The 23,079-nt window shown below is 38.8% G+C and overlaps 3 protein-coding genes across 3 annotated transcripts in view; all 3 read left to right on the top strand.

Moving 5' to 3' along the window:
• Positions 1-16,829, top strand: part of LOC5512127 (E3 ubiquitin-protein ligase UHRF1) — a 30,898-nt gene extending 14,069 nt beyond the window's left edge. The window contains exons 18-24 of the mRNA XM_001632478.3: positions 8,725-8,799; positions 9,005-9,079; positions 9,408-9,470; positions 10,565-10,661; positions 11,018-11,163; positions 11,644-11,742; positions 16,405-16,829. Coding sequence (XP_001632528.2) covers positions 8,725-8,799; positions 9,005-9,079; positions 9,408-9,470; positions 10,565-10,661; positions 11,018-11,163; positions 11,644-11,742; positions 16,405-16,551 — 702 coding nt within the window. The 3' untranslated portion in view covers positions 16,552-16,829. The remainder of the gene's footprint in view (positions 1-8,724; positions 8,800-9,004; positions 9,080-9,407; positions 9,471-10,564; positions 10,662-11,017; positions 11,164-11,643; positions 11,743-16,404) is intronic.
• Positions 16,830-18,971: 2,142 nt separating this feature from the next.
• Positions 18,972-19,982, top strand: LOC5512126 (melanocortin receptor 3). Its single transcript, XM_032381551.2, has one exon. The coding sequence runs from the start codon at positions 18,972-18,974 to the stop codon at positions 19,980-19,982; it is 1,011 nt and encodes a 336-aa protein (XP_032237442.2).
• A 226-nt stretch (positions 19,983-20,208) lies between these two features.
• On the top strand, positions 20,209-22,669 carry LOC5512133 (alpha-1D adrenergic receptor). Its single transcript, XM_001632476.3, has 2 exons — positions 20,209-21,033; positions 21,469-22,669. The coding sequence occupies exon 2, from the start codon at positions 21,491-21,493 to the stop codon at positions 22,667-22,669; it is 1,179 nt and encodes a 392-aa protein (XP_001632526.2). The 5' UTR covers positions 20,209-21,033; positions 21,469-21,490.
• Positions 22,670-23,079: the final 410 nt, after the last annotated feature.

The following is a 23,079-nucleotide window of genomic DNA, read 5'->3' as shown; positions in this document are numbered from 1 at the left end:
AACTTGATGCATGATAATTCTAGTAGATACTGCTTTGTTAGGGTTGTAAGTGAACTTGATGCATGATAATTCTAGTAGATACTGCTCTGTTAGGGTTGTAAGTGAACTTGATGCATGATAATTCTAGTAGATACTGCTCTGTTAGGGTTGTAAGTGAACTTGATGCATGATAATTCTAGTAGATACTGCTTTGTTAGGGTTGTAAGTGAACTTGATGCATGATAATTCTAGTAGATACTGCTCTGTTAGGGTTGTAAGTGAACTTAATGCATGATAATTCTAGTTGTTACTGCTCTGTCAGGGTTGTAAGTGAACTTGATGCATGATAATTCTAGTTGATACTGCTCTGTTAGGGTTGTAAGTGAACTTGATGCATGATAATTCTAGTTGTTACTGCTTTGTTAGGGTTGTAAGTGAACTTGATGCATGATAATTCTAGTAGATACTGCTTTGTTAGGGTTGTAAGTGAACTTGATGCATGATAATTCTAGTAGATACTGCTTTGTTAGGGTTGTAAGTGAACTTGATGCATGATAATTCTAGTTGTTACTGCTCTGTCAGGGTTGTAAGTGAACTTGATGCATGATAATTCTAGTTGATACTGCTCTGTTAGGGTTGTAAGTGAACTTGATGCATGATAATTCTAGTAGATACTTCTGTTAGGGTTGTAAGTGAACTTGATGCATGATAATTCTAGTTGTTACTGCTCTGTTAGGGTTGTAAGTGAACTTAATGCATGATAATTCTAGTAGATACTGCTCTGTCAGGGTTGTAAGTGAACTTGATGCATGATAATTCTAGTAGATACTGCTCTGTTAGGGTTGTAAGTGAACTTGATGCATGATAATTCTAGTAGATACTGCTCTGTCAGGGTTGTAAGTGAACTTGATGCATGATAATTCTAGTAGATACTGCTCTGTTAGGGTTGTAAGTGAACTTAATGCATGATAATTCTAGTAGATACTGCTTTGTTAGGGTTGTAAGTGAACTTGATGCAAGAAAATTCTAGTAGATACTGCTCTGTTAGGGTTGTAAGTGAACTTAATGCATGATAATTCTAGTAGATACTGCTTTGTTAGGGTTGTAAGTGAACTTGATGCATGATAATTCTAGTAGATACTGCTCTGTTAGGGTTGTAAGTGAACTTGATGCATGATAATTCTAGTTGTTACTGCTTTGTTAGGGTTGTAAGTGAACTTGATGCAAGAAAATTCTAGTAGATACTGCTCTGTTAGGGTTGTAAGTGAACTTGATGCATGATAATTCTAGTAGATACTGCTCTGTCAGGGTTGTAAGTGAACTTAATGCATGATAATTCTAGTAGATACTGCTCTGTTAGGGTTGTAAGTGAACTTGATGCATGATAATTCTAGTAGATACTGCTTTGTTAGGGTTGTAAGTGAACTTGATGCATGATAATTCTAGTTGTTACTGCTTTGTTAGGGTTGTAAGTGAACTTGATGCATGATAATTCTAGTAGATACTGCTCTGTTAGGGTTGTAAGTGAACTTGATGCATGATAATTCTAGTTGTTACTGCTTTGTTAGGGTTGTAAGTGAACTTGATGCATGATAATTCTAGTAGATACTGCTTTGTTAGGGTTGTAAGTGAACTTGATGCATGATAATTCTAGTAGATACTGCTCTGTTAGGGTTGTAAGTGAACTTGATGCAAGAAAATTCTAGTTGTTACTGCTCTGTCAGGGTTGTAAGTGAACTTGATGCATGATAATTCTAGTTGTTACTGCTTTGTTAGGGTTGTAAGTGAACTTGATGCATGATAATTCTAGTAGATACTGCTCTGTTAGGGTTGTAAGTGAACTTGATGCATGATAATTCTAGTTGTTACTGCTCTGTTAGGGTTGTAAGTGAACTTGATGCATGATAATTCTAGTAGATACTGCTTTGTTAGGGTTGTAAGTGAACTTGATGCATGATAATTCTAGTAGATACTGCTCTGTTAGGGTTGTAAGTGAACTTAATGCATGATAATTCTAGTAGATACTTCTGTTAGGGTTGTAAGTGAACTTGATGCATGATAATTCTAGTAGATACTGCTCTGTTAGGGTTGTAAGTGAACTTGATGCATGATAATTCTAGTAGATGCTGCTCTGTTAGGGTTGTAAGTGAACTTAATGCATGATAATTCTAGTTGTTACTGCTTTGTTAGGGTTGTAAGTGAACTTGATGCATGATAATTCTAGTTGTTACTGCTTTGTTAGGGTTGTAAGTGAACTTGATGCATGATAATTCTAGTTGTTACTGCTTTGTTAGGGTTGTAAGTGAACTTGATGCATGATAATTCTAGTTGTTACTGCTTTGTTAGGGTTGTAAGTGAACTTGATGCATGATAATTCTAGTTGTTACTGCTTTGTTAGGGTTGTAAGTGAACTTGATGCATGATAATTCTAGTAGATACTTCTGTTAGGGTTGTAAGTGAACTTAATGCATGATAATTCTAGTAGATACTGCTCTGTTAGGGTTGTAAGTGAACTTGATGCATGATAATTCTAGTAGATACTGCTCTGTCAGGGTTGTAAGTGAACTTGATGCATGATAATTCTAGTAGATACTGCTCTGTCAGGGTTGTAAGTGAACTTGATGCATGATAATTCTAGTAGATACTTCTGTTAGGGTTGTAAGTGAACTTAATGCATGATAATTCTAGTAGATACTGCTCTGTCAGGGTTGTAAGTGAACTTAATGCATGATAATTCTAGTAGATACTGCTCTGTCAGGGTTGTAAGTGAACTTAATGCATGATAATTCTAGTAGATACTGCTCTGTCAGGGTTGTAAGTGAACTTGATGCATGATAATTCTAGTAGATACTGCTCTGTTAGGGTTGTAAGTGAACTTGATGCATGATAATTCTAGTAGATACTGCTCTGTTAGGGTTGTAAGTGAACTTAATGCATGATAATTCTAGTTGTTACTGCTTTGTTAGGGTTGTAAGTGAACTTGATGCAAGAAAATTCTAGTAGATACTGCTCTGTTAGGGTTGTAAGTGAACTTAATGCATGATAATTCTAGTTGTTACTGCTTTGTTAGGGTTGTAAGTGAACTTGATGCAAGAAAATTCTAGTAGATACTGCTCTGTTAGGGTTGTAAGTGAACTTGATGCATGATAATTCTAGTAGATACTGCTCTGTCAGGGTTGTAAGTGAACTTAATGCATGATAATTCTAGTAGATACTGCTCTGTTAGGGTTGTAAGTGAACTTGATGCATGATAATTCTAGTAGATACTGCTTTGTTAGGGTTGTAAGTGAACTTGATGCATGATAATTCTAGTTGTTACTGCTTTGTTAGGGTTGTAAGTGAACTTGATGCATGATAATTCTAGTAGATACTGCTCTGTTAGGGTTGTAAGTGAACTTGATGCATGATAATTCTAGTTGTTACTGCTTTGTTAGGGTTGTAAGTGAACTTGATGCATGATAATTCTAGTAGATACTGCTCTGTTAGGGTTGTAAGTGAACTTGATGCAAGAAAATTCTAGTAGATACTGCTCTGTTAGGGTTGTAAGTGAACTTGATGCATGATAATTCTAGTAGATACTGCTCTGTTAGGGTTGTAAGTGAACTTGATGCAAGATAATTCTAGTAGATACTGCTCTGTTAGGGTTGTAAGTGAACTTGATGCATGATAATTCTAGTAGATACTGCTCTGTTAGGGTTGTAAGTGAACTTGATGCAAGAAAATTCTAGTAGATACTGCTCTGTTAGGGTTGTAAGTGAACTTGATGCAAGAAAATTCTAGTAGATACTGCTCTGTTAGGGTTGTAAGTGAACTTGATGCATGATAATTCTAGTAGATACTGCTTTGTTAGGGTTGTAAATGAACTTGATGCATGATAATTCTAGTTGTTACTGCTCTGTCAGGGTTGTAAGTGAACTTGATGCATGATAATTCTAGTTGTTACTGCTCTGTTAGGGTTGTAAGTGAACTTGATGCATGATAATTCTAGTAGATACTGCTTTGTTAGGGTTGTAAGTGAACTTGATGCATGATAATTCTAGTTGTTACTGCTCTGTCAGGGTTGTAAGTGAACTTGATGCATGATAATTCTAGTAGATACTGCTCTGTTAGGGTTGTAAGTGAACTTAATGCATGATAATTCTAGTAGATACTGCTTTGTTAGGGTTGTAAGTGAACTTGATGCATGATAATTCTAGTAGATACTGCTCTGTCAGGGTTGTAAGTGAACTTGATGCATGATAATTCTAGTAGATACTGCTCTGTTAGGGTTGTAAGTGAACTTGATGCATGATAATTCTAGTAGATACTGCTCTGTTAGGGTTGTAAGTGAACTTGATGCATGATAATTCTAGTTGTTACTGCTCTGTTAGGGTTGTAAGTGAACTTGATGCATGATAATTCTAGTAGATACTGCTCTGTCAGGGTTGTAAGTGAACTTGATGCATGATAATTCTAGTAGATACTGCTCTGTTAGGGTTGTAAGTGAACTTGATGCATGATAATTCTAGTAGATACTGCTCTGTCAGGGTTGTAAGTGAACTTGATGCATGATAATTCTAGTTGTTACTGCTCTGTCAGGGTTGTAAGTGAACTTGATGCATGATAATTCTAGTAGATACTGCTCTGTTAGGGTTGTAAGTGAACTTGATGCATGATAATTCTAGTTGTTACTGCTTTGTTAGGGTTGTAAGTGAACTTGATGCAAGAAAATTCTAGTAGATACTGCTCTGTTAGGGTTGTAAGTGAACTTGATGCATGATAATTCTAGTAGATACTGCTTTGTTAGGGTTGTAAGTGAACTTGATGCATGATAATTCTAGTTGTTACTGCTTTGTTAGGGTTGTAAGTGAACTTGATGCATGATAATTCTAGTTGTTACTGCTTTGTTAGGGTTGTAAGTGAACTTGATGCATGATAATTCTAGTTGTTACTGCTTTGTTAGGGTTGTAAGTGAACTTGATGCAAGAAAATTCTAGTAGATACTGCTTTGTTAGTGTTGTAAGTGAACTTGATGCATGATAATTCTAGTAGATACTGCTCTGTTAGGGTTGTAAGTGAACTTAATGCATGATAATTCTAGTAGATACTGCTCTGTCAGGGTTGTAAGTGAACTTGATGCATGATAATTCTAGTTGTTACTGCTTTGTTAGGGTTGTAAGTGAACTTGATGCATGATAATTCTAGTTGATACTGCTCTGTTAGGGTTGTAAGTGAACTTGATGCAAGAAAATTCTAGTTGTTACTGCTCTGTCAGGGTTGTAAGTGAACTTGATGCATGATAATTCTAGTTGTTACTGCTCTGTTAGGGTTGTAAGTGAACTTAATGCATGATAATTCTAGTAGATACTGCTCTGTTAGGGTTGTAAGTGAACTTGATGCATGATAATTCTAGTAGATACTTCTGTTAGGGTTGTAAGTGAACTTGATGCATGATAATTCTAGTAGATACTGCTCTGTCAGGGTTGTAAGTGAACTTGATGCATGATAATTCTAGTAGATACTGCTCTGTTAGGGTTGTAAGTGAACTTGATGCATGATAATTCTAGTTGTTACTGCTCTGTCAGGGTTGTAAGTGAACTTGATGCATGATAATTCTAGTTGTTACTGCTCTGTCAGGGTTGTAAGTGAACTTGATGCATGATAATTCTAGTTGTTACTGCTCTGTCAGGGTTGTAAGTGAACTTGATGCATGACAATTCTAGTTGTTACTGCTTTGTTAGGGTTGTAAGTGAACTTAATGCATGATAATTCTAGTAGATACTGCTCTGTCAGGGTTGTAAGTGAACTTGATGCATGATAATTCTAGTTGTTACTGCTTTGTTAGGGTTGTAAGTGAACTTGATGCATGATAATTCTAGTAGATACTGCTCTGTTAGGGTTGTAAGTGAACTTAATGCATGATAATTCTAGTTGTTACTGCTCTGTTAGGGTTGTAAGTGAACTTGATGCATGATAATTCTAGTAGATACTGCTTTGTTAGGGTTGTAAGTGAACTTGATGCATGATAATTCTAGTAGATACTGCTCTGTTAGGGTTGTAAGTGAACTTAATGCATGATAATTCTAGTTGTTACTGCTTTGTTAGGGTTGTAAGTGAACTTGATGCATGATAATTCTAGTTGTTACTGCTTTGTTAGGGTTGTAAGTGAACTTGATGCATGATAATTCTAGTTGTTACTGCTTTGTTAGGGTTGTAAGTGAACTTGATGCATGATAATTCTAGTTGTTACTGCTTTGTTAGGGTTGTAAGTGAACTTGATGCATGATAATTCTATTAGATACTGCTTTGTTAGGGTTGTAAGTGAACTTGATGCATGATAATTCTAGTAGATACTTCTGTTAGGGTTGTAAGTGAACTTAATGCATGATAATTCTAGTTGTTACTGCTTTGTTAGGGTTGTAAGTGAACTTGATGCATGATAATTCTAGTTGTTACTGCTTTGTTAGGGTTGTAAGTGAACTTGATGCATGATAATTCTAGTTGTTACTGCTTTGTTAGGGTTGTAAGTGAACTTGATGCATGATAATTCTAGTAGATACTGCTTTGTTAGGGTTGTAAGTGAACTTGATGCATGATAATTCTAGTTGTTACTGCTTTGTTAGGGTTGTAAGTGAACTTGATGCATGATAATTCTAGTAGATACTGCTCTGTTAGGGTTGTAAGTGAACTTAATGCATGATAATTCTAGTAGATACTGCTCTGTCAGGGTTGTAAGTGAACTTGATGCATGATAATTCTAGTAGATACTGCTCTGTTAGGGTTGTAAGTGAACTTGATGCATGATAATTCTAGTAGATACTGCTCTGTTAGGGTTGTAAGTGAACTTGATGCATGATAATTCTAGTAGATACTGCTTTGTTAGGGTTGTAAGTGAACTTGATGCAAGAAAATTCTAGTAGATACTGCTCTGTTAGGGTTGTAAGTGAACTTAATGCATGATAATTCTAGTAGATACTGCTTTGTTAGGGTTGTAAGTGAACTTGATGCATGATAATTCTAGTTGTTACTGCTTTGTTAGGGTTGTAAGTGAACTTGATGCATGATAATTCTAGTTGTTACTGCTTTGTTAGGGTTGTAAGTGAACTTGATGCATGATAATTCTAGTAGATACTGCTCTGTTAGGGTTGTAAGTGAACTTGATGCATGATAATTCTAGTAGATACTGCTCTGTTAGGGTTGTAAGTGAACTTGATGCATGATAATTCTAGTAGATACTGCTCTGTCAGGGTTGTAAGTGAACTTAATGCATGATAATTCTAGTTGTTACTGCTTTGTTAGGGTTGTAAGTGAACTTGATGCATGATAATTCTAGTTGTTACTGCTTTGTTAGGGTTGTAAGTGAACTTGATGCATGATAATTCTAGTTGTTACTGCTTTGTTAGGGTTGTAAGTGAACTTGATGCATGATAATTCTAGTTGTTACTGCTTTGTTAGGGTTGTAAGTGAACTTGATGCATGATAATTCTATTAGATACTGCTTTGTTAGGGTTGTAAGTGAACTTGATGCATGATAATTCTAGTAGATACTTCTGTTAGGGTTGTAAGTGAACTTAATGCATGATAATTCTAGTTGTTACTGCTTTGTTAGGGTTGTAAGTGAACTTGATGCATGATAATTCTAGTTGTTACTGCTTTGTTAGGGTTGTAAGTGAACTTGATGCATGATAATTCTAGTTGTTACTGCTTTGTTAGGGTTGTAAGTGAACTTGATGCATGATAATTCTAGTAGATACTGCTTTGTTAGGGTTGTAAGTGAACTTGATGCATGATAATTCTAGTTGTTACTGCTTTGTTAGGGTTGTAAGTGAACTTGATGCATGATAATTCTAGTAGATACTGCTCTGTTAGGGTTGTAAGTGAACTTAATGCATGATAATTCTAGTAGATACTGCTCTGTCAGGGTTGTAAGTGAACTTGATGCATGATAATTCTAGTAGATACTGCTCTGTTAGGGTTGTAAGTGAACTTGATGCATGATAATTCTAGTAGATACTGCTCTGTTAGGGTTGTAAGTGAACTTGATGCATGATAATTCTAGTAGATACTGCTTTGTTAGGGTTGTAAGTGAACTTGATGCAAGAAAATTCTAGTAGATACTGCTCTGTTAGGGTTGTAAGTGAACTTAATGCATGATAATTCTAGTAGATACTGCTTTGTTAGGGTTGTAAGTGAACTTGATGCATGATAATTCTAGTTGTTACTGCTTTGTTAGGGTTGTAAGTGAACTTGATGCATGATAATTCTAGTTGTTACTGCTTTGTTAGGGTTGTAAGTGAACTTGATGCATGATAATTCTAGTAGATACTGCTCTGTTAGGGTTGTAAGTGAACTTGATGCATGATAATTCTAGTAGATACTGCTCTGTTAGGGTTGTAAGTGAACTTGATGCATGATAATTCTAGTAGATACTGCTCTGTCAGGGTTGTAAGTGAACTTAATGCATGATAATTCTAGTTGTTACTGCTTTGTTAGGGTTGTAAGTGAACTTGATGCATGATAATTCTAGTTGTTACTGCTTTGTTAGGGTTGTAAATGAACTTGATGCATGATAATTCTAGTAGATACTGCTTTGTTAGGGTTGTAAGTGAACTTGATGCATGATAATTCTAGTAGATACTTCTGTTAGGGTTGTAAGTGAACTTGATGCATGACAATTCTAGTAGATACTGCTCAATCAGGGTTGTAAGTGAACTTGATGCATGATAATTCTAGTAGATAAGCTGTCCTGACAGTATTTTATTCTAGATTCGTAGCAGTAAACTTCGTAAACACTCCGAATATGCTCCAGAGGATGGAAACAGATATGATGGCATCTACAAGGTGATGAAAGCTATTCATCTTTTGATTTCTAACAAATAAGACATAAACCTACAATACTCGCCTTTACACCAGTTAAACACAGCCTTAGTAGAGTCCCAACTAGATCTATTGATGGTTAGTTCACTGGTCTAACTGTAGTGGTGTGATGTTTTTCTCGTTGCATTTCAAAGGTCCAGTATGTTCCTTACAGTATGTTTCCATATAGGTTGTCAAGTATTGGCCCGCAAAGGGAAAATCTGGGTTTATTGTTTGGAGATATCTATTCAAGCGTGATGATAAGGTTAGTAGTTTTGTGAACGTAATGCTGTGAAAAGAATGCTGCTGATGATGTTAGACAAGGAGGAGGACATAGTCACTATTTGACACTGATGTTGAGAGGTGATGTTGATGATTAGGAGGGGAATAATGATGATTGTGGTAGCGATTGTGATGTCGATGGTGATCATACTTATGAGTGTGATGGTAATTTGATGCTAGACAGGATAATGGATATTATTTTGTGCAGTGTGTTGATTCACATAGAGATCTTGTAATGGGCATGCTAGACAGGATAGTGAAATTATTTTGTGCAGTGTTTTGATTCACATAGAGATCTTGCTCTTCTCCAGAGTCCGGCACCATGGACAAAAGAAGGAAAGAAGAATATCGAGTCCCTTGGTCTGACAATGGTGGTAAGTATACTACACAAATCCAGATGGCCATGGTCTGAGTATGTGTAGTAAAACAATGCAATATCAAAGTCATTACTTTAAGCATTTCCTAATTTCTGAATAGACAAATGCCTTTAAATATTCTGTGATCTCATTGTTAAAGTCAAGCTCATGTGGAATGCAGATACCAATCGGTTAGATGAAAGTAGGTAGCCTACAGTGAATACAGGGTTTTATGGAAGGGGGGCATTTATCCCGTGAAATCAGCATTTAAAGACCCCCCATACCTGGAATCGAGAAGGTGGTCTAGGCCTTGAACCATGTTACATGAAATGAGTCATACTTATGGTAATCCAAGGTGGTCTAGGCCTTGAACCATGTTACATGAAATGTGTCATACTTATGGTAATCCAAGGTGGTCTAGGCCTTGAACCATGTTACATGAAATGTGTCATACTTATGGTAATCCAAGGTGGTCTAGGCCTTGAACCATGTTACATGAAATGTGTCATACTTATGGTAATCCAAGGTGGTCTAGGCCTTGAACCATGTTACATGAAAGGTGTCATACTTATGGTAATCCAAGGTGGTCTAGGCCTTGAACCATGTTACATGAAATGTGTCATACTTATGGTAATCCAAGGTGGTCTAGGCCTTGAACCATGTTACATGAAATGTATCATACTTATGGTAATCCAAGGTGGTCTAGGCCTTGAACCATGTTACATGAAATGTGTCATACTTATGGTAATCCAAGGTGGTCTAGGCCTTGAACCATGTTACATGAAATGTGTCATACTTATGGTAATCCAAGGTGGTCTAGGCCTTGAACCACGTTACATGAAATGTGTCATACTTATGGTAATTCAAGGTGGTCTAGGCCTTGAACCATGTTACATGAAATGTGTCATACTTATGGTAATCCAAGGTGGTCTAGGCCTTGAACCATGTTACATGAAATGTGTCATACTTATGGTAATCCAAGGTGGTCTAGGCCTTGAACCATGTTACATGAAATGTGTCATACTTATGGTAATCCAAGGTGGTCTAGGCCTTGAACCATGTTACATGAAATGTGTCATACTTATGGTAATTCAAGTGTCTCTTGAGTGTAGTACCCCGAAGGATTCCTTGAAGCCCAGGCCAAGAAACAGGAGGAGAGTGCAGAGAATGGCAAGAACAAGGGTAAAGGGAAGCGCAAGAGAGATGAAGGTAGGACTTTAAAGAGCCAACTCCAACTTGCCCATAATGCCTTGCATTGTTATCATTTGCATCATGGATGAGACACCCTTACCAGCTCATAGTGATGGGGGAGAGGAGAGGTGATATCAAATATCACAGTAGCTTGTGATTTGGTATGAGATCACAGATTAGGACAATCACAATTGGAGGTCCAAAAAAAATCCATGTTCATCTACTCTAGATAAATGAGAATACAAAAATTTTTATTCATCCGACAGACAAAAGCTCATTGGGCAACGTGGGTGTTTATTTCATTAGTTTTTCATCATTAGTTTTCCATGTTTCTTCAGCTCATCAAGTGAATCGCATCACATTCTTTTTCTTAGAAGTTCCAAGTCCGTCCAAATCCCCAGTGAAGAAAAAGAAGGCGTCTCAGATCTTATCAGACGAACAGAAGGGTCTCATCGCTGAGGATAAAGAAAACGTGAAGCTTTGGGAGGAATTGCTCACTGACACCACCCTTGATTACACGGTCAGTAATGGATTGCAATTTAATGAGAGAGGGGAGAAGAAAAAACTTGACTTTTTTGCCCATACATCTATACACCCAGATCCAAACTTTGGAGCTTTTAAACTGTATTTTACGCACATGTCATATAACTTTCTTCAACGAAAAGGTCTTCACCTTTTAGTGTTTCTATAGCTTAGTATTGCTAGGGTCTTTACCTTATCGCTAGCTTTGTATTGCTAGCGTCTTTACCTTATCGCTAGCTTTGTATTGCTAGGGTCTTTACCTTATCTCTAGCTTTGTATTGCTAGGGTCTTTACCTTATCTCTAGCCTTGTATTGATAGGGGCTTTACCTTAGAGTGTTCCTATAGCTTTGTATTGCTAATCAAAGTTTTCATGCTCACATTCATCATTGCAAACTGTGCAGAATATTCTGCCTTTGGTGGTATGATTGTATTGTGATTCTTTAAAATGTTTATCTGATCTACTTCTCTTTAATGCAGGCATTTCATCAAAAAGTCGAGGAATTGTTCGCCTGCGTCTGCTGTCAAGATCTCGTGCTTTACCCTGTCACTACAAAGTGCCTTCACAATATTTGCAAGGTATTTAGCCCAGCTTTCGAGCTTTTGGGGTAGGTCATTCGCTAAAAGCCTTTTGGGTTTTTCTGAGCTTCCTTGCCATTAATGGCTATTTAGTTTATTTATTATATATAAAACAAATCTATATATGATACGCTAAGAAATGAAAGTGTGCCCCACCACTCACAGAAAAACAAAAGAACTAGAAAAACTACAGAACCACACCATTGACAATCCTTTGGGTGTACCGGGAATGGTTTGGCTTGATATGGCCATGCTTGACATGGCTGATTGATAAGTCCAAGAGAAGCTGTAATCCTAAAATTTTTTCTTAGCTAGAGACACTCACAAAAAACAGGTCAATTCAACCAGGTCAACCAGCCAAGTTCATTTGATTATTTGACAAGAAGTTTCCATTCTTGAAACAAGTATTTGAAATTTTTAATGGACTCACTTCTCTTTCTTGATCTTTCGGTTTGTCGCATGCTGTATAAAAACTTGACAAATAGGCGAAAATTCGAGCCACTGATTCCTAGCCAAGCCGAGAGATTACGAAAGGTTTGTATGCATTGATAACAGGGGTAAATACCTCTCTATTTGCATATAAAATGACGACAAATTCAGAATTACCAAGCTTTGCTCTAGGGGGGGGGGCACGCACGTTTGCCTGTAGCTCTCCACAGAGACCCAAACAGTATCTATATCTCACGGCCGATAGCACCACTGACGTTCAGAACTTCATGGTTTTCTAACAAATCACGATAATTGTTTAGGCATAAAAGGAATAAAACACAATGCTTTTAAGATATAACTTTTTAAAGACTTTTGTCTGCTTCCGCACTGCACGAAACCCATCAAGAGCATGCGCATTTTGAAAAAAATAAATTCAAAGCGGTTCTTACAACAATAATATTTGAAATATTGCAGTTAACTACTTTTAACTATCAATTTGGTTGTTAGATCCAGTTCTGATCTCCTGTCAGGTTCACTTAAAAATAGATATGATAATACAAATAACTTGGCCGTCAATTTTCTCTTTTAAAACATAAAGCCACACACCTTCTTATCACATTTCGCACAAAAAAGTATTAAAGACCTGGCCGATGAAGCGGTGCTTCATGCATCTTCAATGGACCATACTACAAACGCTACAAGTGCATTGAAAAGATGGATTTGATTTGACTGCTTGACTGGTAAACAAGGACACAGGGGTACCAATATGGACAAGTGAAGGAAAATATTTGAGGCGAAGTTTTCTTTTATAGAGTAACATATACAGTGTCTCATCATCGTACTTCTATAGTTTTACGAGAGAATGTTGGGGGGGGGGGGGGGTGTCTAAAGAGGGACAATTGATTGTACTTGAAAATGTTTTCTCGCTACGTCCCTGAGAAGGGAGAAAACATGCGAAATGTGAAATTTTTATGGGTGCCTCCTAGTATAAACCAAATGGCAGAATAAATAAATGAATGAAAAAATCTGTCAGTAACAATATTAGCAAATGTATGATATAAGTCTGCAAACAGCTTAGTATGATTATCAATCGCCACCGAAACCGTGCAACATTGCGAAACAACTGTCCACCACGCCTCCCACAAAGGTGGGGGGGGGGGCACCACACCTTTATTGAGTGAAGGGACGGGGTTGATTTAACCCCCTTATCTTACCTAAATTAGTCCCCATCTGCACATAACTAAGGACCTAAATTAGTCCCCATCTGTACATAACTAAGGACCTAAATTAGTCCCCATCTGCACATAACTAAGGACCTAAATTAGTCCCCATCTGTACATAACTAAGGACCTAAATTAGTCCCCATCTGTACATAACTAAGGACCTAAATTAGTCCCCATCTGTACATAACTAAGGACCTAAATTAGTCCCCATCTATACATAACTAAGGACCTAAATTAGTCCCCATCTGTACATAACTAAAGACCTAAAGTAGTCCCCATCTGTACATAACTAAGGACCTAAATTAGCCCCATCTGTACATAACTAAGGACCTAAATTAGCCCCATCTGTACATAACTAAGGACCTAAATTAGTCCCCATCTGTACATAACTAAGGACCTAAATTAGTCCCCATCTGTACATAACTAAGGACCTAAATTAGTCCCCATCTATACATAACTAAGGACCTAAATTAGTCCCCATCTGTACATAACTAAAGACCTAAATTAGTCCCCATCTGTACATAACTAAGGACCTAAATTAGTCCCCATCTGTATATAACTAAGGACCTAAATTAGCCCCCATCTGTATATAACTAAGGACCTAAATTAGTCCCCATCTGTACATAACTAAGGACCTAAATTAGCCCCCATCTGCACATAACTAAGGACCTAAATTAGTCCCCATCTGCACATAACTAAGGACCTAAATTAGCCCCCATCTGCACATAACTAAGGACCTAAATTAGTCCCCATCTGTACATAACTAAGGACCTAAGTTAGCCCCCATCTGGACATAACTAAGGACCTAAATTAGTCCCCATCTGTACATAACTAAGGACCTAAATTAGCCCCCATCTATACATAACTAAGTACCTAAATTAGTCCCCATCTGTACATAACTAAGGACCTAAATTAGTCCCCATCTGCACATAACTAAGGACCTAAATTAGCCCCCATCTGCACATAACTAAGGACCTAAATTAGTCCCCATCTGCACATAACTAAGGACCTAAATTAGCCCCCATCTGCACATAACTAAGGACCTAAATTAGTCCCCATCTGCACATAACTAAGGACCTAAATTAGTCCCCATCTGTACATAACTAAGGACCTAAATTAGTCCCCATCTGTACATAACTAAGGACCTAAATTAGTCCCCATCTGTACATAACTAAGTACCTAAATTAGTCCCCATCTGTACATAACTAAGGACCTAAATTAGCCCCCATCTATACATAACTAAGTACCTAAATTAGTCCCCATCTGTACATAACTAAGGACCTAAATTAGTCCCCATCTGTACATAACTAAGGACCTAAATTAGTCCCCATCTGTACATAACTAAGGACCTAAATTAGTCCCCATCTGCACATAACTAAGGACCTAAATTAGTCCCCATCTGTACATAACTAAAGACCTAAATTAGTCCCCATCTGCACATAACTAAGGACCTAAATTAGTCCCCATCTGCACATAACTAAGGACCTAAATTAGTCCCCATCTGCACATAACTAAGGACCTAAATTAGCCCCCATCTGCACATAACTAAGGACCTAAATTAGTCCCCATCTGTACATAACTAAGGACCTAAATTAGTCCCCATCTATACATAACTAAGGACCTAAATTAGCCCCCATCTGCACATAACTAAGGACCTAAATTAGTCCCCATCTGCACATAACTAAGGACCTAAATTAGTCCCCATCTGTACATAACTAAGGACCTAAATTAGTCCCCATCTGTACATAACTAAGGACCTAAATTAGTCCCCATCTGTACATAACTAAGTACCTAAATTAGTCCCCATCTGTACATAACTAAGGACCTAAATTAGCCCCCATCTATACATAACTAAGTACCTAAATTAGTCCCCATCTGTACATAACTAAAGACCTAAATTAGTCCCCATCTGTACATAACTAAGGACCTAAATTAGTCCCCATCTGTATATAACTAAGGACCTAAATTAGCCCCCATCTGTATATAACTAAGGACCTAAATTAGTCCCCATCTGTACATAACTAAGGACCTAAATTAGCCCCCATCTGCACATAACTAAGGACCTAAATTAGTCCCCATCTGCACATAACTAAGGACCTAAATTAGCCCCCATCTGCACATAACTAAGGACCTAAATTAGTCCCCATCTGTACATAACTAAGGACCTAAGTTAGCCCCCATCTGGACATAACTAAGAACCTAAATTAGTCCCCATCTGTACATAACTAAGGACCTAAATTAGCCCCCATCTATACATAACTAAGTACCTAAATTAGTCCCCATCTGTACATAACTAAGGACCTAAATTAGTCCCCATCTGCACATAACTAAGGACCTAAATTAGCCCCCATCTGCACATAACTAAGGACCTAAATTAGTCCCCATCTGCACATAACTAAGGACCTAAATTAGCCCCCATCTGCACATAACTAAGGACCTAAATTAGTCCCCATCTGCACATAACTAAGGACCTAAATTAGTCCCCATCTGTACATAACTAAGGACCTAAATTAGTCCCCATCTGTACATAAATAAGGACCTAAATTAGTCCCCATCTGTACATAACTAAGTACCTAAATTAGTCCCCATCTGTACATAACTAAGGACCTAAATTAGCCCCCATCTATACATAACTAAGTACCTAAATTAGTCCCCATCTGTACATAACTAAGGACCTAAATTAGTCCCCATCTGTACATAACTAAGGACCTAAATTAGTCCCCATCTGTACATAACTAAGGACCTAAATTAGTCCCCATCTGCACATAACTAAGGACCTAAATTAGTCCCCATCTGTACATAACTAAAGACCTAAATTAGTCCCCATCTGCACATAACTAAGGACCTAAATTAGCCCCCATCTGTACATAACTAAGGACCTAAATTAGTCCCCATCTGTACATAACTAAGGACCTAAAATAGGCCCCATCTGTACATAACTAAGGACCTAAATTAGTCCCCATCTGTACATAACTAAGCTAGATTTCATGTGCGCCCGTCTTTATTCCAGGGATGTCTACAGCGTTCGTTTAAGGCCGAGGTATTCACGTGCCCGTATTGCCGCACAGATCTTGGCAAGACTTACAAACTGAGCGTGAACTCCGCTCTAGATGCCATCCTCAATGACTTGTTCCCAGGATACTCAAAAGGCCGGTAATACACGTGTTAACAAGATTCGGGACTGCCTGTAGTATACCGTCAGGTGCCGTAAGAGCATTATATATAAGTATTGTAAATTTAGCCCAACATTTATATGATTCATAGCCTAACAATTGACGTGGAAATTTTCGCGGGCTTATATTTTGCGCACTGTCATTAAATCTCCTTTTTACTACGCGCTTTTATTAACACTCTGGCTTTCATTTTTTTGTAATATTTACAGGGATCTTTTTCTTTTCTTTTCTCGCAATGCAAATTCAACGCGAAATTAAAAATTAAAAAAACGCGCGAAAGTTTCGACATAACAGAAAAATAGTAAGATTAAGTCGACAACTGGAGAAGAATTATCGTAAGATTAAGTCGACAACTGGAGAAGAATTCTCGTAAGATTAAGTCGACAGCTGGAGAAGAATTCTCGTAAGATTAAGTCGACAACTGGAGAAGAATTCTCGTAAGATTAAGTCGACAACTGGAGAAGAATTCTCGTAAGATTAAGTCGACAACTGGAGAAGAATTCTCTACTGGACGTGTCACTTTAGACACCCTAGACGTCCGGTCTAAATTTGAGAACGTCCTCTCGTCCATTGTGAGATAAGCCTTTCGTAGGGCTCAATGAACTTGCCTTTCTTGTCCATATTCTAGCACTACCATTAGTTCTAAATGTCAACCAGTGTTTAGCTCCCATGGAGCCCTGTGTCATGTTATAATCAAAAGGGTTTTAAGAGATGTGATTCAAGAGGTTAGATGGTTTGGAATAGGAAGGTGGAAGGCATATTATTAATTGCTGTATTTTTATGCCAATTTGAACATTTTATAACTGCGGTATAATCTTTGCTAATGCGTCCAATAAATTAATTTAGCTCTGCCCTTCCACAATACACTTGCTCTATCAGTATAAGCTCCACCAAGCCTCTATCCCCCCTCTATTAAGTTCCTTCCCTTCCTTGAGAAGTATAGCAAATGCAATGTGCACATTTCCAAGAGTATAAGCTCCATCAAGCCTCTATCCCCCCTCTCTATTAAGTTCCTTCCCTTCCTTGAGAAGTATAGCAAATGCAATGTGCACATTTCCAAGAGTATAAGCTCCATCAAGCCTCTATCCCCCTCTCTATTAAGTTCCTTCCCTTTCTTGAGAAGTATAGCAAATGCAATGTAACTAAGTGCCTATTCTCGTTTGATTAACCCTTTCACTCCTGGGTACTTCTGAGCAAAATTGTAAGAAAAACAGACTGAAAAAAGAAACCTTCACCCCCCTATTTCAAGTCCAACACTACCAGTTAAAATAAGCTACCACTGACCCAAAACGGTATCCCTTGAAGTTTCCAACAATGCACCGGCATTGGGTGCCACTAGTGGCCAATATCCCACAATATCCACCAAATGTGAGTCTTTAAGCTGTCGCTTATGAGATGAAAATAAACTTAGATAACAAGAAGCATTCCGTGATTTCTAGAAAATTCTGAGAATACTTTAGTCATGGCGACTCTGAAACACAACGATTTAGAATAAACCAAAACATACAAATAAAATAACATAACAAAGCATCGGAATTGCTCATTGATTATGAATTACCAAGTTTGTTTGTTGATATCAATAATTTTTTTAGAAACAAAGAGAACACCTCTAGCTATCTCCTAACTATATTTTACCACTTTAACCACAAACGAAAAAAAATATCATCGAATGTATTTAAGTCTATGAAATGGTTCGTGAACTATCAAAACAATTTTCTCCAAAAAGGCAATCAGATCTTTTATTTGCCTCAAGGGGAGTTTTGTTTCTGTTTTTCTAATTTATGAAATTGCGGCCGCTTTGTCCACCCATTCTCTCCAAAGCATTTTATCGCTTTCGTGGTTAAATGCCAGCGTTGATTATCAGCCATTCGTTGGGAGATAATGACTGTTAAGCTATTAGGATTTGTATTGTGGAATAATTTCTGGTGTGCGCTGTGGCAATGTTTAAGTTTAACGCGTTGTGTGCTAGCGAAAGTAGTTGAGTCCGGAGATTTTACTCTTTCCCGCCGCGTTTTAATTGATGACCAGACGGGTGGTCTTAGCACCCTCGGTCTCGTTGAGGTAAACAGCAATCGCTAATGAGAAGGAATTCAGAGACTCTGAGCAGAGAGCAGCTGGCCGCCTCGAGAAGATTGAAAAAAGCACCCGACGACGAATCACAATTGCCGTATTCCCTGGGGATACTTTTGAGACAAATTTTTGAGACTTTAATGCGAGATTCTATCATTCTATATCGTACTTGAATGCAAAATTGTACATAGATTCAAGATCGAAACACTAGCAGAAGATTGTTCTATAGAACTAAGGTTTGAGCGGAGATGCAGAGTTTATCATAGCTCTAAAGTTTTATTTAAGACGAAGAAGAGTCGTTAAGGTGGTGAATCCACTTAGTCCGCCAAACAAGATGAGTCATCGCACGAATCATTCCCAGGGAAGCTGTTTCTTTGCACCTCCTTTCATCACAAATGTTACTCCTCCTGTCTATATCACCAATATCGTATCAGTCGTCTTGAATCTCATTTTCTCCGTCTTAGCCGTCACTGAGAATGCAGTGGTGATCTTTGTTATATCGAAATCGCGTCACCTACGGAGCTCACCGTCCAACATCTTGCTCTGCTCGCTGGCTATTTCCGACCTTGTTATTGGCTCTGTTTGCCAGACGTTCTACGTGGTTTACAAGGTAAGCGAGCTGTATGAATGGCCTGGTGTTTACTGCGTGGCACGCTTAGTCGCCGTCAGCTTTGGATGGGTGTGTGCGGGTGTGTCCCTGATGACGATCAGTTCTATCATTGTGGATCGCTACCTCGCGTTACTCCTCCACATGCGCTACAACGCACTGATCACCACCAGTAAAGTCTACAGGCTTGTTCTCGTCTACTGGATCGCCTGTGCAGGGATAGTCTCTCTCCGCTTCATGCCGGAAGTTGAGAAAAGCTGGATCCTACTTCCTCTCGTCCTCCTTGCTGGGTTCCTATTGGTCACGCTCGTCGCTTACTTTCGCATGTTTAGGATGGTGCGGCGCATTCATTCCGATGTACTGGACGCTCGGTCTTCGAGACGCGATCTACCAAACTCAACAAGTCTCTCTCGCTACAAATGTCTCGCAGCTACTATGTTTTACGTGCTTCTGCTATTTCTAGGCTGCTATGTGCCCTTTCTAGTTATCATGGCAACCGAGGCAGTTCTGGGATATACTGTTGAAGTGATGATCGCATATGACTACGCTGTGACGATCGTGTTCGTCAGCTCGTCTATAAACCCTATGGTTTACTGTTTCCGGATCAGGGAGATTCGCCAGGCTGTGATCAATACGTTGCCGAAGAGGTTTAGACCTGGAAGAGCAGTAGATAAAGACATGGCCTGGATCACGACGTTTTCGAAACAGCCCATTAATATCAGTGTAATACGAAACTAGTGTATAGCGTACAACTAGCATGAAAGCAGGAAAGTATATATCTTTACGTACCAGAAGTATGACTTGACAATGAAAACGAAAGAAAAAGAGATGAAGAAGGAAGAATAAGTAAAACAGAGGAGACTAAGATGTCTGTCAAACAGAGATGATCGACATGTCTCATCTCAGATGATTGAAGTGTTTATCACGATCAATATTATGACAGACGAATGACCTGTCTGTCATAATATTGATTGATATGTATGTCAAGGGTGTTGATTGACGTGTCAGTCATAGTATTGATTGACGTGTCTTTCAGTGTTGATTGACGTGTCGTTCATAAAAATGCAGGCTGTTTTGTAGAAAATGCCCTCGTTCTCTGCATCTTCTGATTAGTAACAAAATATATAATTTTACTGAGAAGACATTGCATTTTATCTTTTTTCGACATTTTCCTAGGCTTTCTCCAAACTAGCTTGGTGTACAAACCAAGGTACTTGATTTTCTACACATTATTTCTCCTAACAATAAAAGAAAATGCTAATATTGTATAGTCAAGATGTTTGTCTTTTTTTTCGCGTTAGTATTTAAAATGCCAAACATTGCAAAAAAAGTAGAAAACCCATTATTTTATCCTGACTTTTTTATTGAGATTCCTGTGGAGGAGAACTGTAGTTTTGAAAGTCTATTTTACCTCTAATCCGCTCCTATTTAAAAAAAAAAGCTGTCTTGTAGTTTGTCAAGCCCTCTGCAGGATTACAACGTAATGCGTAAGGACTGGGACTCGTAACCATAGCGTAGTTCCCATGATGATTCAATAGCACTAAACAAAGCTTTCCTGATATAACAGTGGATTCTATTAATTAATAATGTATTCCTAACATCATCTCTCGTTATTTGCCTTAACAAAACTTCTATTTTCAACAGAAAGAATTACTTTCTTTCGAGGAATAGTTTGAGAATTTTAAACGCTTTCAAATGCGAGAAATAGTTTGAAAATTTAAGACGCTACAAAATACTCGTCTGTCTTGGAAAGTTTGAGAGACATACCGACGAAAGACTCACCTACAAGGTACGGTTTCTACACAAGTCATCTAATTTATCTTTACCCTAAAAAGATTATCGATTGACTTCTTAAAGATTTAAATTTTGGTCTACGTTGTGCGCATAAAGTCTTCTTAGCCAGAGTATTGATTAGAGTTTTATTAATAGTTGAAAATAGTCTTCGAGAAACTCCCAATCAATCTTTTATAATATTTCATTTCTCCTTTTAAAATAGGTATTCGAGTTTCGCTCTTCTATCTTTTAAAAAATGTAAATCGTATCGTAAATGAAGATCGTATATCTTCGCTAACTTGCCATGAATAATTGATCATGTTTACTTAGTTTAACGCTTAGTTTAAACTTAGTTTCACCCTCGAATGGAAGCCGATTGAGTGAAAAAAAGCAACAAAAACTCACGTGACTTCGCACCTGGCACTAACGTGATTTCAAATGTTTGTTAAAGTGCTAGTGTTGCTGAAGTGACGATGACGGTTATGGAGGAGCAGCTGACGTCACGAAGCGTGGAGATGGTGGTGACAGAGACAGCCATCGCGGGGGGTCTTGCCCTCGCTTCCTTTATCGGAAACGCCCTGGTCCTACTCTCTGTTCTACTGAACGCTAGACTACGCAAGCAGCAATATCTGTACATCGCCAACTACGCCTTCATTGACCTTCTTGTCGCTTGCGCGGTGCTCCCTCTCTCGATCTACGCTCTTGCTTTTGGCTCTTGGCCCGTTGGAGCAACAATTTGTACACTTCAAGGTCATGTGGTCATGGTATTGCCCGCGATCACGAATATCACCATGGCGATATCAGCGGTAGATCGTGCATTTGCGACGTCAAAGCCCATAAGCCATGCCACGTTTTTCACGCGTCGTTACACGAGTATTCTAATCACCCTGTGCTGGCTCGTCGTGCTAGCACTTCCGGCCTCCTTCTTCATTAACAACAGGAAGTTTGTCTTTCATCCGGGGTACGCGTTATGTAAAACAGATGAGGGGTATATGGATACTGGGACTGTAGAGTTCTTCTATGCCGTCGTGCCTTTTATTATCACCGGAATCAGTTACGTTAACATCAAGATAGGACTGAGGAAGAATGCTCACGCGCTTGTGAAAATGCGACATCACGCGCAATGGGAGTTCCTCAGCTCATGGCGGGCGGAGGATGCCGTGACGGCACTGTACGCGGCGTTAGCCATTGCTGTTCTTCTATGCGCGCTACCCGGGTACGCATTCAACGCTGCGTTGGGATCGAGAATCTTCTTCGATCCTGTCACCTTGCCCCGCTCCCTATACCTTGCGGGCACATATGCCCTCGCTCTCGGGAGTGCTGTTAAACCTATGATTATAGTATCGAAGGATAAGGACTTTGCGGCTGCGTTGCGGCGGATTCTGAGGTGCAGCAAGCGAAGTTCTGCCAAGGTTGGAGACATTCCGCGGATTTATGGCGGCGCTGAAAGTGTTTTACAAAGTGACTGCGGTGCTGGGGTTAGGCAATTTTTATCGGCTTATGGTGGTACTGAGCGCGCAGAGCCTTGTGGGAGATCAACTCGTGCGTCGTCTGGCAGGAAGAACGGGTGGGCTGAGCATGAGGAGGTGAATGAGGAGGGGAATGAGGGTGGGAATAAGGAGGTGAATGAGGAGGAGAATGAGGGGGAATGAGGAGGAAAATGAGGAGGAGAATGAGAAGGGGATGAGGAGGAAAATTAGGAGGGGAATGAGGGGGGATGAGGAGGAGAAAGAGGATGAGAATGAGGAGAAGAATGAGGGGAAATGAGGAGGGGAATGAGAAGGGGAATTAGGAGGAGAATGAGGAGGGGAAAGAGGAGGGGAATGAAGAGGAGAATGAGGAGGAGAATGAGGAGGGGAAAGAGGAGGGGAATGAGGAGGGAAATGAGGAGGAGAATGAAGAGGAGAATGAAGAGGAGAATGAGGAGGGGAATGAGGAGAGAATGAGGGGAATGAGGGGGGGAATGAGGGGGGGAATGAGGAGGAGAATGAGGAGGGGAATGAGAAGGAAAATGAGGGGGGGAATGAGGAGGGGAATGAGGAGGGGAATGAGGGGGGGGAAT

This window comes from Nematostella vectensis, chromosome 10 (assembly GCF_932526225.1).
Source record: "Nematostella vectensis chromosome 10, jaNemVect1.1, whole genome shotgun sequence".
In the NCBI taxonomy this organism is placed as follows: domain Eukaryota; kingdom Metazoa; phylum Cnidaria; class Anthozoa; order Actiniaria; family Edwardsiidae; genus Nematostella; species Nematostella vectensis.
Note: the sequence above shows the minus strand (reverse complement) of the source record. Positions and strands in the feature narration are given on the sequence as shown.

Excerpts from the sequence above, each read along its gene's own strand:
- LOC5512133 (XM_001632476.3), top strand. The coding sequence starts at position 21,491 with ATGACGGTTATGGAGGAGCAGCTGACGTCACGAAGCGTGGAGATGGTG.
- LOC5512126 (XM_032381551.2), top strand. The coding sequence starts at position 18,972 with ATGAGTCATCGCACGAATCATTCCCAGGGAAGCTGTTTCTTTGCACCT.